Raw genomic sequence first — 13,441 nt, forward strand, 5'->3', positions numbered from 1 at the left:
ATGTTTTACTTTTTCGACTTCTTCTTGAAAACTACAAGCCTGAATGCTTTGATACTTGGTGTATATGTACCTTGGGTAGACCTCTCTTAGGTTTGTTCATTTCATGTTGATATCTTCAATTCTCTAATTTTGGTGAATATTTTTGTCATTTTTGGTAAAAAGTGATATTTTCGACTTCTTGTTAAAAACCGCAAGTGCAATTGCTTTGATATTACATATATAGGTACTACATGTGGACCTCTCTCAGATTTGTTCATTTTGTAATGATATCTTCAATTCTCTAATTTTGGTGAATATTTTTGTCATTTTTGGTAAAAAGTGATATTTTCGACTTCTTGTTAAAAACCGCAAGTGCAATTGCTTTGATATTACATATATAGGTACTACATGTGGACCTCTCTCAGAATTGTTCATTTTGTAATGATATCTTTAATTCTCTAATTTTGGTGAATATTTTTATCATTTTTGGTAAAAAGTGATATTTTCGACTTCTTGTTAAAAACCGCAAGTCCAGTTGCTTTGATACTACATATATAGGTACTACATGTGGACCTCTCTCAGATTTGTTCATTTTGTGATGATATCTTCAATTCTCTAATTTTCGTGAATATTTTTGTAATTTTTGGTAAAAAGTGATATTTTCGACTTCTTGTTAAAAACCAATAGTTCAATTGCTTTGATATTACATATTTAGATACTACATGTAGACCTTTCTCAGATTTGTTCATTTCGTGATGATATCTTGGATTCTATAATTTTGGTGAATATTTTTGTCATATTTGGTAAAAAGTGATATTTTCGACTTCTTGTTAAAAACCAAAAGTTCAATTGCTTTGATATTACATATATAGATACTACATGTAGACCTTTCTCAGATTTGTTCATTTCGTGATGATATCTTCAATTCTCTAATTTTGGTGAATATTTTGGTCATTTTTGGTAGAAAGTGATATTTTCGACTTCTTGTTAAAAACTGTAAGTCCGATTGCTTTGATACTATACATATTGTTCATTTTCTGATGATGTCTTCAGTTCTTTAATTGAAATGTGCATTTCTAACAGCGGAGTTATCTCAGCCGATAGGCTGCTTGTTCTCTAATTTTGGTGAATATTTTTGTTTTTTTTGGTAAAAAGTGATATTTTCGAATTGCTTTGATACTATACATATAGGTACCTTAGAAAAAGCTCTCTCAGATTTGTTCATTTCGTGGTGATATCTTCAATTATCTAATTTTAATGATTATTTTTGTAATTTTTGGTAAAAAGTAATATTTTCGAATTCTTGAAAACAGCAAGTTCAATTGCTTTGAAACTATACATATTGTTCATTTTTAGCTCCGCTGTCGACTTTGTCGAGCGGAGCTTATCATATGAGTGATTGTCCGTCGTCATCGTCCGTCGTCCGTGTCAATGTTTTACTTTTTCGACTTCTTTTTGAAAACTACAAGCCTGAATGCTTTGATACTTGGTGTATATGTACCTTGGGTAGACCTCCCTTAGGTTTGTTCATTTCATGTTGATATCTTCAATTCTCTAATTTTGGTGAATATTTTTGTCATTTTTGGTAAAAAGTGATATTTTCGACTTCTTGTTAAAAACCGTAAGTGCAATTGCTTTGATATTACATATATAGGTACTACATGTGGACCTCTCTCAGATTTATTCATTTTGTAATGATATCTTTAATTCTCTAATTTTGGTGAATATTTTTGTCATTTTTGGTAAAAAGTGATATTTTCGACTTCTTGTTAAAAACCGTAAGTGCAATTGCTTTGATATTACATATATAGGTACTACATGTGGACCTCTCTCAGATTTGTTCATTTTGTAATGATATCTTTAATTCTCTAATTTTGGTGAATATTTTTGTCATTTTTGGTAAAAAGTGATATTTTCGACTTCTTGTTAAAAACCGCAAGTGCAATTGCTTTGATATTTCATATATAGGTACTACATGTGGACCTCTCTCAGATTTGTTCATTTTGTAATGATATCTTTAATTCTCTAATTTTGGTGAATATTTTTGTCATTTTTGGTAAAAAGTGATATTTTCGACTTCTTGTTAAAAACCGCAAGTGCAATTGCTTTGATACTACATATATAGGTACTACATGTAGACCTCTCTCAGATTTGTTCATTTTGTGATGGTATCTTCAATTCTCTAATTTTGGTGAATATTTTTGTAATTTTTGTTAAAAAGTGATATTTTCGACTTCTTGTTAAAAACTGTAAGTCCGATTGCTTTGATACTATTCATATTGTTCATTTTCTAATGATGTCTTCAGTTCTTTAATTGAAATGTGCATTGCTAACAGCGGAGCTATCTCAGCCGATAGGCTGCTTGTCTAATGATATATTCAGTTCTTTAATTGAAATGTGTATTGCTAACAGCGGAGCTATCTCAGCCGACAGGCTGCTTGTTTTAATATGTTAAGCGTCAAGGCTGTCTCAATATTAAATCTGCAGTCTGGTTTGTCTCTGAGTGCCTATAAATTAAATCAGTATTCGATAAACAGTGTCCAGATTACTTTCGGGAATTAAGTTTTAATTTTCACAATTTTGAATATTTATTTGTACTGTCCTTGTGGGTTAAGTGAGGAGGTTATATATTTTCACTTCACTTTTTCCATTAGTCAAACCCCTGTAAAAAGTCACTTCTGGTGATTATTATTTTTATACTGAGGATTGACAAACCAAAACCCCCCACCCCCACCCCACTTTGGCTCACTTCAACTTTAAGCCAGTAGGTAATATCAAAATATCTAAAAAATACAGGATTTGCAATATGGAATTATGTATGTAGAAAAAATACCAACTTTTGGGTCAGTTTGTCATTTAGGCTAAGCACCCAAAATACTAATTACCGGTATTATTTACATACAACTTTGCATTTTATAAGTTGCCAGAAATTTACAACCTTCTTTTAGACTTTGCATCCACTGCTGGAAAATGGTTGCATTGAAGATATCGATGACCCTCCTGCTTGGAGGAAAGTTGCTTTCATGGGACTTTCCAACTGGTCTCTCGATCCAGCAAAGATGAATAGAGGTGTGTTTGTAGTGAGGGATGTGCCAAATATACAAGAATTGGAAAGAAGTGCATGGTAAGTGATCATAGCCTTCTCCATCCAACCTGGTATGGAAGATGTCTATTTGAAATCAGTAAAAAATAAATGTGGCATTGTACTATTATGCGACTCAATACCATGCAAGTCGTAATTTCTATTTCGGGTTGATCAACAAATTGCCTGCAGCTATTTATTAAAACATATCACAGTAAACATCACAATTGGATATACACGTATGGTGTAATCACTTTTTATTGTTGATTGTTTGATATGTTTTGCAATAACAGTGACATTGCCTCAAATGCGTCTATGGAGAATTTAATTCATCCTATGGCAGAAGCATATTTAGATTTGTTCCAAAAATGTGCTGGGAAACGTGAATACTTTGGACTAAGAGATTTCTATTGGTAAGTGTGATGATGAATTGTTTATAATTGTTTTTTTGTGATCTGATTTCTAATGAGAAAACTTTGCATATACCTATACATGTATAACACATACTATAGCTTATCTTATTGGTACTACTAATATTCATTTTCTACGTTAGTCAGCATCACCATTTTTTTTTTTCGTCAAACAAAATATATTCAAGAACTTTCTATTAATTTAATATAGTGTGCATCTCATTGTATTTGTTTTCCTATAGCCTTGTTAAAATGGTTTCTTCTGTGGCAGAAACAGAAGGAAGGTGTCTTACATGGGAAGAAATGAGGTACAATGATTTAAATTATAGCAATAGATATATCATCATCAGAAATGTGATTGAGTAAATAATATTTTTATATGAGTGTGCTCATATATTTATCAATGACATTTATTTTAAGGCATTGTGTGAGTCGAAATTTTGGAGGCCATGAAGGTACTGAAGCAGTCACTATTTTTGAGAAGCTGTGCAGAAGTTTTTGCAATGGAGAAGAAGATACGTATTATTTAAACAGGTTATTTGATGAACAGGTAAGCACACGCGAGTCAAAAAATTGAATATTATAATGGCCTAAACGTACTTGACAAGATATTGTGATAGGGATCTACTAATAAAATCAAAATTTGTCATGGTCATACTATTATTTAAATTTTTACCATCGGATTTTGTCACTTTTTTCACCCATTTGCTCGAGGAAGGCAGTTTTTCTGTAACATGCTCACAGAAACTTTGTTCTGAGTGAGATAATAATTCACAGATGCCTTATCATAGCAGGGCAGGATGTGATTACCCTTTTTTCAGATACATGACCTCATATGTTTAATGCTGGTTTAAAGGTGTTTGTCCATTTGCACTTTTGCAAATTTATTATTAATTAATATGCTTAATTTATTATTAATTGACAATTGAATATTGTATGCTGTTGATTATTTCTACTGCAGAATGAGACACAACATATATCTTCAGTTGACCTTATCAGATCCAACTTACTAAGTGAAGGGTCCACAGGGTAAGTCAAGCCGCTTTATCTACCCATGGAATAAATAAATATGTGCTCATACATGCAACTATAAAACTGGTATACAAATTAAATATGCATCCAGTACAAATCTTGAAATGTGAGATGTATAGTGGCAGGATTTATCTATTATGATTATTATGATCGGCAAAATTATATTTCCAAATAAATATATAATGACACCAGTGTGTTAACATTAATCACCTTCACAAGTACGGTTGTGTTATAGAGAGATTTCATACTAAATATCCATAATTTAATTATGTTATACAATTTCAGGACAACTAGATATTTGCTACTCATGACAAAAAATAGTGCAGCATATGATATTTTGAGAAACATGAAACAGGATGACGGAAAACCATTTCTTGATCATGAGAAAACATTGGTAATATATGGAAGTAATTTCAAAAATGATCAAGCATACTCCCAGGTACTGTTCGGTTGTTTATTTCCACATTGTACACATCAAGCAAAGAAAATTCCCTACTTAATATTTGCATGAGATGTAAGGCAGTACTATAGACAGCATGGTATATACTTAGGACTAAGAACAGTTGCCATGTGTTCTGGTTATAATCGCACAAAAAATCTATTTCAGTATTTTATTACTAGTTGGTACTGGAAATCACTGACACTTTAATGTGTAATAGGATGTATACCAGCAATATTAGTTGTAATATTTGTTGTATTAGTCCCTGTTCAGAGGCAGTCCAAAGATGGGGACTTATGGTATTATCTCAGTGTGTTTGTGTATGTGTGTGTGTGTGTTTGTGTATATGTGCATGTCCTCACCTGTATCTTTGAAATTTTGTCTACACATACTTCTTAGATTTCTAGATACAAATACACATCCATTCATTTCACAATCCGATTTACAATGGACGAATGGCATTTCTGTCAGTCTGAAACTGAATATCGGCCATATATTAATGAGTTTTGATCAAACTCAGTACATACATTGGACATTATGGGACCTTCATGCATGTCATTTGGTTTGCATATCTGATTTGTTTTGTTTAATGTCTTGACTGATCATGTTCAAATTTTATGTATATACATTTGTATGTCACATATATGCACATGTTCATTCACAATACATTCATTCGATTGCTCAGTGCAGATGATTGTGAAATTATAAAAAAGGTTTCACAGTTTATTTACAAAGCCTTTCAAGAAAGAATAGATAGTTGATAGCTTTGAATTTTATTATTATTAGTCTTAGTTTTATTATTATTAAACTTAATAGTATTAGTAAAAAATTTAACACATTACATTTTACTTTTATACTTAACATTATAATATTTTCTCTTTCTTTATTATTTCATTATTATTATACTTTTATTGCTACTGTACTGATAGAAATACTGTATTTCTAAAGATGCAATAAATATTATTATTATATATATATATATATTCATTTGCATGAAAACCAAGCATAGCAATCATGTCGCATATATTAACACTCATTTGTTTCAAGTTATGATTTAAAATGGCTGACACATTTCAGTTTCGTTCATTATTGAACAATGATATGTTATGCCATGAATAACTTATTGGTATAATTAGTGTTATGCTAGTATAATGCATTAATTTTGTTTAATATTGAATTTTAGGTTTGCAGAAATATAAAACGTATAAAGATATGTATGGAGACTGGACATCCAGTTATTCTAATAAATGCTGAAGTGCTGTACGAGTCCCTGTATGACACCATGAATCAGGTATGTTTAACACTTCGCTCACTTATGTGGTTTGATATTATGTTTTACTACTCACTTGGACATAAGACAATTGTTGTGTTTTATTGATATTGATATGGAATAGAGAGTTTTAATATTCCTGTGCTTCATAAAATTGTTGAAAATGACATATTTGACTAGTTAATTAATAGATTTGTACTAAATTTCTAGTATTACATTGAATATGGAGAACTTCGATATGTAAATCTTGGTCTTGGAACGCATCGATTTAATGCATTGGTACATAAAGACTTCAGGTGAGGGTATAACAGTAGTATTATTTATTGTATATGTATAATTAACCCAATGTGATCATAGGTACTGAGGAAAATAATCATCATGCATAAAGTTGATATTGCCAATATTTACAAATAATCTAAAACAGACAGTATGTATAATATATACCAATCTATTTTTAAAGGCTTGTTGTCATAGCAGAACGTGATGTGGTGTTGCAAACGTATCCTATCCCACTGATAAATCGTCTGGAAAAACACTACATAGTCGTGAATAATGTATTGACCACAGAAGAACTTGCATTAGTGGAACAATTACGACAATGGACAGACTCCTTTGTAACTCTGCGCCAGCAAGTTATCACAAGGTATGAGTTAATGTTATCCCGAACCTTTTCTCTCTAGCACCCAACATTGCAAACTGAATTTATTAGTTGATTTATTGTAAATTATGTTATTGCATTAGCTGAAAAAATTATCAATACTGTTTTCACTTCCTTACATAAAGCAAAACACACAACTTTACCAAGTCAGAAGCCTTCATAGGATACTTTGAAGATGCTGTATCAACCATCGTACACGATGTTTCCACAGTAGTTGCAGCACACAATTCAACAAAGCTACAGCATGGGAATCAGAAGGAGGTACAATGTTTATCATTTTAAATACAATAAAACAAATTAATGTAATTTGATACTGCTGGATGTTAGTTGTTAATTATATTAATCATGCATATTTTTATTTTAGGTATTGGATTTGGCCAAGAAGCGTTTTATACAGTCATGTACCCCAGATGCAATTGTTCGTCTTACAGAAACACAATTCCCAGATAATCCAAATAGTATATTTGACATGTACTTCATTGATCAGTGTCATACAAGCCTATCCCACTTCTTAGCAGATATTTATGAAACATGTGGTGATAGTACCAGACTATTAGCACAGGTATGTATATTTGCATAATCCTTATCAGAAATAGTTTTATGTTTTGTAACATTGCCAGGTCTGGTTGTGCACAAGTACTTCTGGACTTTATAGAAGTTTCTATAAAGTTCCTACAGTTTGTTTGAGAATGAAACTGAATTAATTTGGCATCCCCATTGATGATGTAGTACACTTAGTAAAGGTATGGATTTCTTTTTCTTTAATGTCTAGGTAGAATTTGAACCCTAACATCGTTTTTCTTGAAGATGAAATCTGGTAATAGATGATATTTGAGAAGTTGAATGCAATGTCTTTTCTGTGTTATGTTTTTGTGTTACGTTATTTTTCACTTTTTAGGTCACCTATTGTCAAAATGCATCTGTACTGTTTCAGGTTACCACACATGGTAAACTTCTAACTGATGCACTACAAGTAGTTGGTAAGACAACAATAAATCACAGGCATATATTCTTGGTGAATCTGCAACAGTTTGGATCTGAACAAGAATTTAGAACTGCAATGAGGTAAGCAATAGCCACTTGTACTACAACATACAACCTGCAAAAATTCACATATTTAATGAAAAATAATGACAGAAATATAATAAAACTTTTAGGGGAATTTTTACATAAATCTTTCATTTTAAGAAATGAGCTTTCTTTAGATATAATACCTTGACTCTTTTTTTCTATTTTTTTACGTTATCATACTTTGATATTATTTTAATCACTTATATATTTATTGCTGTAAACCAATAGAACATTTGTAATTCTAAGGATGCAATAAAGTTATTATTATTATTATTATTACAATGCAATGATGTAAAACTAAACTTGTATCATACTCATATTTTGTTATTATTTTACAGTGAATTTTACAGGAAGGACATGCAATCAAAACATTTACTTGTTTTGCAATGTGCTTCTGGAAGACACAATTTGAAATTAGTACCATTTGCACGTTTCCTTATCCAAGATGAGCGTAGGAACACTGGTAATAACTATGCACATTTGGTGCTTGTTGTGCAGTTATCGCGGATTGGTGGTGATGATTTTCTTGGGTTTCAAGCTGATCCTTGGATAACCACCCATATTGATGATCTGCGACCTCCAACAGGCAATTCACCAGACATGGGTAACCTTATATCCAATTCTGTGAGTGACCTCTTTAGCTTGAATGATGAAGATACTTTTGACTCTATAGCAGTCCTTAAAATGTGCATTCATGGTGCTATGTCATTGATAGATTGGGGTAATGATACAGGACAAGAAATTGAGTCATCGGAAATGAGTACCACTACAACATATATTCGCAAAATGCAAGATTTATTAGAAGTACGAGAACAATCTTCTTTATCAGGTTGGTGCGAATTAAGCTATGTCACAGGCAAACATCAGAACTCCTAATACACTGCACAGGAACTTGGAAAATCTCACTAAAAAAAAAATTATTTTATGTATTTTTGCTCTCAGATTTCAGGCGGTTTCCAGATGTGCTTCGCAAAAGGATGCACTTGCTTCTTCATGAGGTTGATCAGTGTCAGCCAAACAATGGAAAGAGCTGGGCTAAAGACGTAGCCATGCAAGCTCATTCTCTACAGGAAGGAGGAACATTCAGAAAAACATTAGTATTGAAGATATGTGAACTGGTGACTCCAATTCTAGCAGAGTTAATCACATACTGTTCCAGAAACAACAACCTAACCATTCTACATTCAAGTCCATGTCAACATTGGATTCATAAATTCTGGTTGTACATGTTCAATGATCCTATCGTTACACAATGCAAAGTAGCAGATCCTCCTAGTTCTGAGAAAAGAGCTTTAGTTCTTCATGATGGCCCTAATGATATGAGCAATAAATGGAAGTTGCCATTTTCATGGGTTATATACGACTTCTTGGAAAGCCAGATGTCCAATGCAGCATTATTACAAAGTAATTGTTCTCATTTCTCCCTTTTAATATAACTTTATGTCAATTTGATGTTTAGTCTTGTCTGACAGCCACTGAATACATATAATCATATCTCTTATTTTAAACTTTCTTTTATATTTTTAATGCTAGACAATGAAGAAGCACATTCAAGGCTTGGTATTTGCCTTTGGAAACTTTTGGAAAATGCACCAATTGGTCAAGTCATTCGTGCAGCTATTCAGGGAGGTGGTAATTGGAGCGAATTCTTTGACCTCTACTTGCATGACTTTGTACAAAGAGCGTACAAATGGAAATCTATTGAAGAGTTTGAGGTAACCAACTATTATAGTTTTTTTCCAACAATTAATACTGTATTGCCTTGTTATTTGTGTATTGGTATAATTAACACATGTGTGTATTTTATAGCTTGTATGTCAGTCTATTAAGACTGCATCGATGGAAATAAGAAACAAGCATGTCAGTACTGGACAAAGTGGTCATGTGGGGCATAATCTTAAGGATAATGATCTTAATATTGCTGATATACACGTTGCTTATCATCAAGTGAAACGCCGTCTTCAATATTTCTCGAAGCTGGTTAATACATTCAAATCATTACTCAATAAGTTGATCGTCACAGAACAAACTGATGAAATGGTAAGCTAGGGTTGTAAGAGCGAATTGGTCACTGCATTTTTTCTGTGAATTTATTCACTTTCATATGAATGAGTTAAATATATAATTATGTGCTTGATAGGTTTCAAATATTTCAGTGTTTAATACTCCCATTCAAAGCTCTGCTTATATGTTTTGTATGTTTAATGTATGTAGATTATTGACGTTATAGCGCTTAGCTATACATTGGATATGATTGTACCAGAGACTGAAGAACTTGGAAAACCCACAATTCTCAAATATTGGTTAAATGAACTTTTGCCTAGTGTTACTTTTGTAGCAAACCAACTTTTGCTTTTGGGCAATGTTGGCCCAAAGACCAAACGAATACTTGATCAATGCAGGTGAGTCGGTGTATGTTACATAATTATGTAACTTAATGTACTATAATTATACAACCACCTTAATCCTAAAACAAAAGATTAATACATGTATATATAATCAATCAACAAATCATGTCATATTTTTATGTCATATTTGATTGAAGTAATATTGCTATATTCATTGTAATTTGTAATTACAGGCCCAAATGGGATGCTATGTATGTGTTACGACTGTTTGTTGACAATCTCTGTTCTGGTGAAATGGATGATGGAGATGTAAAAACTGCTCTGGCATATTTCCGGGTGAGAAAAATGCTGCATTTATTAATTTCTGTGATTGATCCACTGATTGATTAATTGCACTGCATATACATACATTCATATTAATTAAATTTAGATCATTTTTTTCAGGTGATTAAGAAGAAAACTAATATAACAAAAGTTAACCATATGATGATTGTTGAGAAACTACTCAATACGTGCAGATTTGATGCTGTAAGGCGATACTTTGTGTGAGTAATATTACAACAAATTACAACGCATTGTATTGGGTGTTCTAGGGATGGTGGGTACACACTAAACTAGAAATATCGATGTTTATCATGTAAAATCTGTATAGCAGTCGCATCCTTAATAAAGGCTGCACCCATTCTTTTTGAACAAATGAAAACCAAAAATTCATCACATGTAGATGCTCTAATGAAAGCCCATCCACTCTGTTGCATCGTATCATTTTTATAGCTGTGGCTTCTAATACATATTTTAAAATATTTATCGTTGAATTTTTACACTATGTATACCAATGGGATTATTTCTAATAAGACAAATTTTGGCTAAATGTTTGCCAATTAAAACCTAATTAGGGTAACAGTTGATTGAATAATCATTTATTGCCGAGGTCAAGAAACCATAAATTGAATATGTGTGTGTGTTCCACCGATATCTAAAGAACCACTTATTAAATTTTGATGAAATTTAATACATAGATGCTCTGGATGACTAATGTGTTTTTTGGTTTGATTAGTTTTTTTGAAAAATGTACATATTAATTTGCATGACAATTTTTAGTTGCTCCATGACTGTTCCACAAATATCAAAAAAACAAAAAATCTTCACATAATAATTATTCAATTTTTGGCTTTTAATTACACTGATATCTCAAGATCTCAGGTACTAATTATTAAATTTCAATGAAACTTGGTATGTAGATGCACTATGAATATGCACAGACCTAATTAGTATTGGGTAAAAATCTGTTCTTGCTAATTACCTAATTTGCATAATTATTCGTCAATTTTAGCTTTTTCATGGATATCTCAAGTACCGTAAAATCTGTATTAGAAGCCGCATCCCTAATAGAAGTCGCATCCATTCTATTTGAATAATTGAGAACCAAAAATTCATCATTTCTCATATGTGTAGATGCTCTAATAGAAGCCGCACCCCCTCTGTTGCATTGTACCATTCTAATAGAAGCCGCGGCTTCTAATACAGATTTTACAGTACTAATCATCACATTTCAATGAACGTGGTACATAGATGCTCTATGACAATGCATATACATGATTAGATTTGATTTAAAATATAAGCATATTAATTCCCTCATTGGCTTAATAATTCATATTTTTTCGGCATTTCCACACGAGTTATTTCTAAGCTTTCTTTGATTTGTTATTTGAAATAGGATCCATCAGTGTATTGTGTTTTCAATGCAATCAGTCTAAAAGAGTAGACAATGAAAATCTTACAAAGGAATAATATATTGTGAGGTGGCATATAATTTAGAGATATATATGTCAAGAAATCAAGTTTCTAATATTAATTAGTCATAAATGCTAGCTCTTCTTTTAACATGCATGCTGTGAAATTTGTTTTGTAGAAAAGATGTGCCACATTGTGCTTTTCAGCCACATGATGTTGTTGATCCTGTTGTTTTGAAATGTCAACATTTATGTTGTGAAAAATGTTTTGAGATACTTAAAACTCAAGAAATACTGGAATGCCCCATTGATGATTGTAGGGAGGAATTTCCACCAAATGCAACTGGGACTATGAAAAGCAGGTAAACTTCTTTTAGTTTATATTTACTGATTAAATTATGATAAATGTGCAATATATATTATCAGCTGATAATGAATGGTTTGTCAATGTATGTGTGTGCAGTGAAATTTAACCAGTCTATTATGTATATTTACAGAAAGGATGCTGAATTGTATAAAACCCATCGAAAAAATTGCAATTTGTTCCTCTTAGAAATTATATCTACATTTTACCTGAACTTTGGTGAAAATGACACCCCTGATGATGAAGTCTGGAACAAACTACAGTGTAACTTAAGAATACAAGATGGAACACTTACAATTTCTGATCCTGGTAAAACAAGTTGCAATATGAACATGAGTGCATTTTTGGTCCGATTAATTCTAAGATTCAGGTATGATATACTTTGTCACAACAAATTTTGTAACATAGTATGCCAAGATTGAAGCAAGATGAAAAGATCCAGGGTCGTTATATTTTGTTATGGTTTTAATATTTTCAGGATAGATAAAGTGAGACCACATTTACAGAAGTATATGGAGCAGTACTTACAACTTTGCAGCACTCCACAGGAAAAGAATGGTGTATTGAGTCTATTTGTCAATTGTATTGAGGTAGGTGATATATATTCTGCAGTTGAATGACATGATCAAATCACCTTGTCATGTTGAATTGAATGTTTTTGATTTACAAATAATTACTGTTTATTTTTTGTTTTCAAGGACTCGTTTCACAAGCATGGGATCAATACGAATGATGTATATCCTTTGATTGATCAAAGCAAACCATTTACTGGTGTAAATGTTGACGATTTACTCAGCATCGCTGCAGCTAGATATGTGTTAACCAGAACAGCTGATATTATACATGACATTACCAATGCAAGCATGCCAAGCCAACTAACTGGGGAAATACAATCTATGCTGCAACATTCAAAGCAGATATTACAGATTACTAACTCACCACAGTGTTCAATGTTTCTTTTGAAATGTCTGTGTCGTAGATACAACTTAGGCTATTTGGACAAAATCCCAAAGGATCTGGAATGGATTTTTCCACATACTCTACAGGTGAGACTA

The 13,441-nt window shown here is 32.0% G+C and overlaps 1 protein-coding gene across 1 annotated transcript in view; it reads left to right on the forward strand.

Annotated features, from left to right (window-relative positions):
- LOC102800793 (E3 ubiquitin-protein ligase rnf213-alpha-like) overlaps positions 1-13,441 on the forward strand; it is a 116,229-nt gene that overhangs the window by 93,919 nt on the left and 8,869 nt on the right. Inside the window, exons 54-76 of the mRNA XM_085505831.1 lie at positions 2,928-3,103; positions 3,355-3,474; positions 3,714-3,779; positions 3,892-4,021; positions 4,433-4,500; positions 4,789-4,942; positions 6,126-6,233; positions 6,423-6,508; positions 6,673-6,855; positions 6,996-7,131; positions 7,235-7,432; positions 7,805-7,935; positions 8,280-8,770; positions 8,884-9,345; positions 9,475-9,656; positions 9,751-9,981; positions 10,156-10,343; positions 10,523-10,625; positions 10,734-10,834; positions 12,202-12,384; positions 12,520-12,756; positions 12,865-12,976; positions 13,085-13,432. Coding sequence (XP_085361957.1) covers positions 2,928-3,103; positions 3,355-3,474; positions 3,714-3,779; positions 3,892-4,021; positions 4,433-4,500; positions 4,789-4,942; positions 6,126-6,233; positions 6,423-6,508; positions 6,673-6,855; positions 6,996-7,131; positions 7,235-7,432; positions 7,805-7,935; positions 8,280-8,770; positions 8,884-9,345; positions 9,475-9,656; positions 9,751-9,981; positions 10,156-10,343; positions 10,523-10,625; positions 10,734-10,834; positions 12,202-12,384; positions 12,520-12,756; positions 12,865-12,976; positions 13,085-13,432 — 4,194 coding nt within the window. The remainder of the gene's footprint in view (positions 1-2,927; positions 3,104-3,354; positions 3,475-3,713; positions 3,780-3,891; positions 4,022-4,432; positions 4,501-4,788; positions 4,943-6,125; positions 6,234-6,422; positions 6,509-6,672; positions 6,856-6,995; positions 7,132-7,234; positions 7,433-7,804; positions 7,936-8,279; positions 8,771-8,883; positions 9,346-9,474; positions 9,657-9,750; positions 9,982-10,155; positions 10,344-10,522; positions 10,626-10,733; positions 10,835-12,201; positions 12,385-12,519; positions 12,757-12,864; positions 12,977-13,084; positions 13,433-13,441) is intronic.

This window comes from Saccoglossus kowalevskii, chromosome 2 (genome assembly GCF_978046115.1).
Source record: "Saccoglossus kowalevskii chromosome 2, keSacKowa6.1, whole genome shotgun sequence".
Lineage (NCBI taxonomy): Eukaryota > Metazoa > Hemichordata > Enteropneusta > Harrimaniidae > Saccoglossus > Saccoglossus kowalevskii.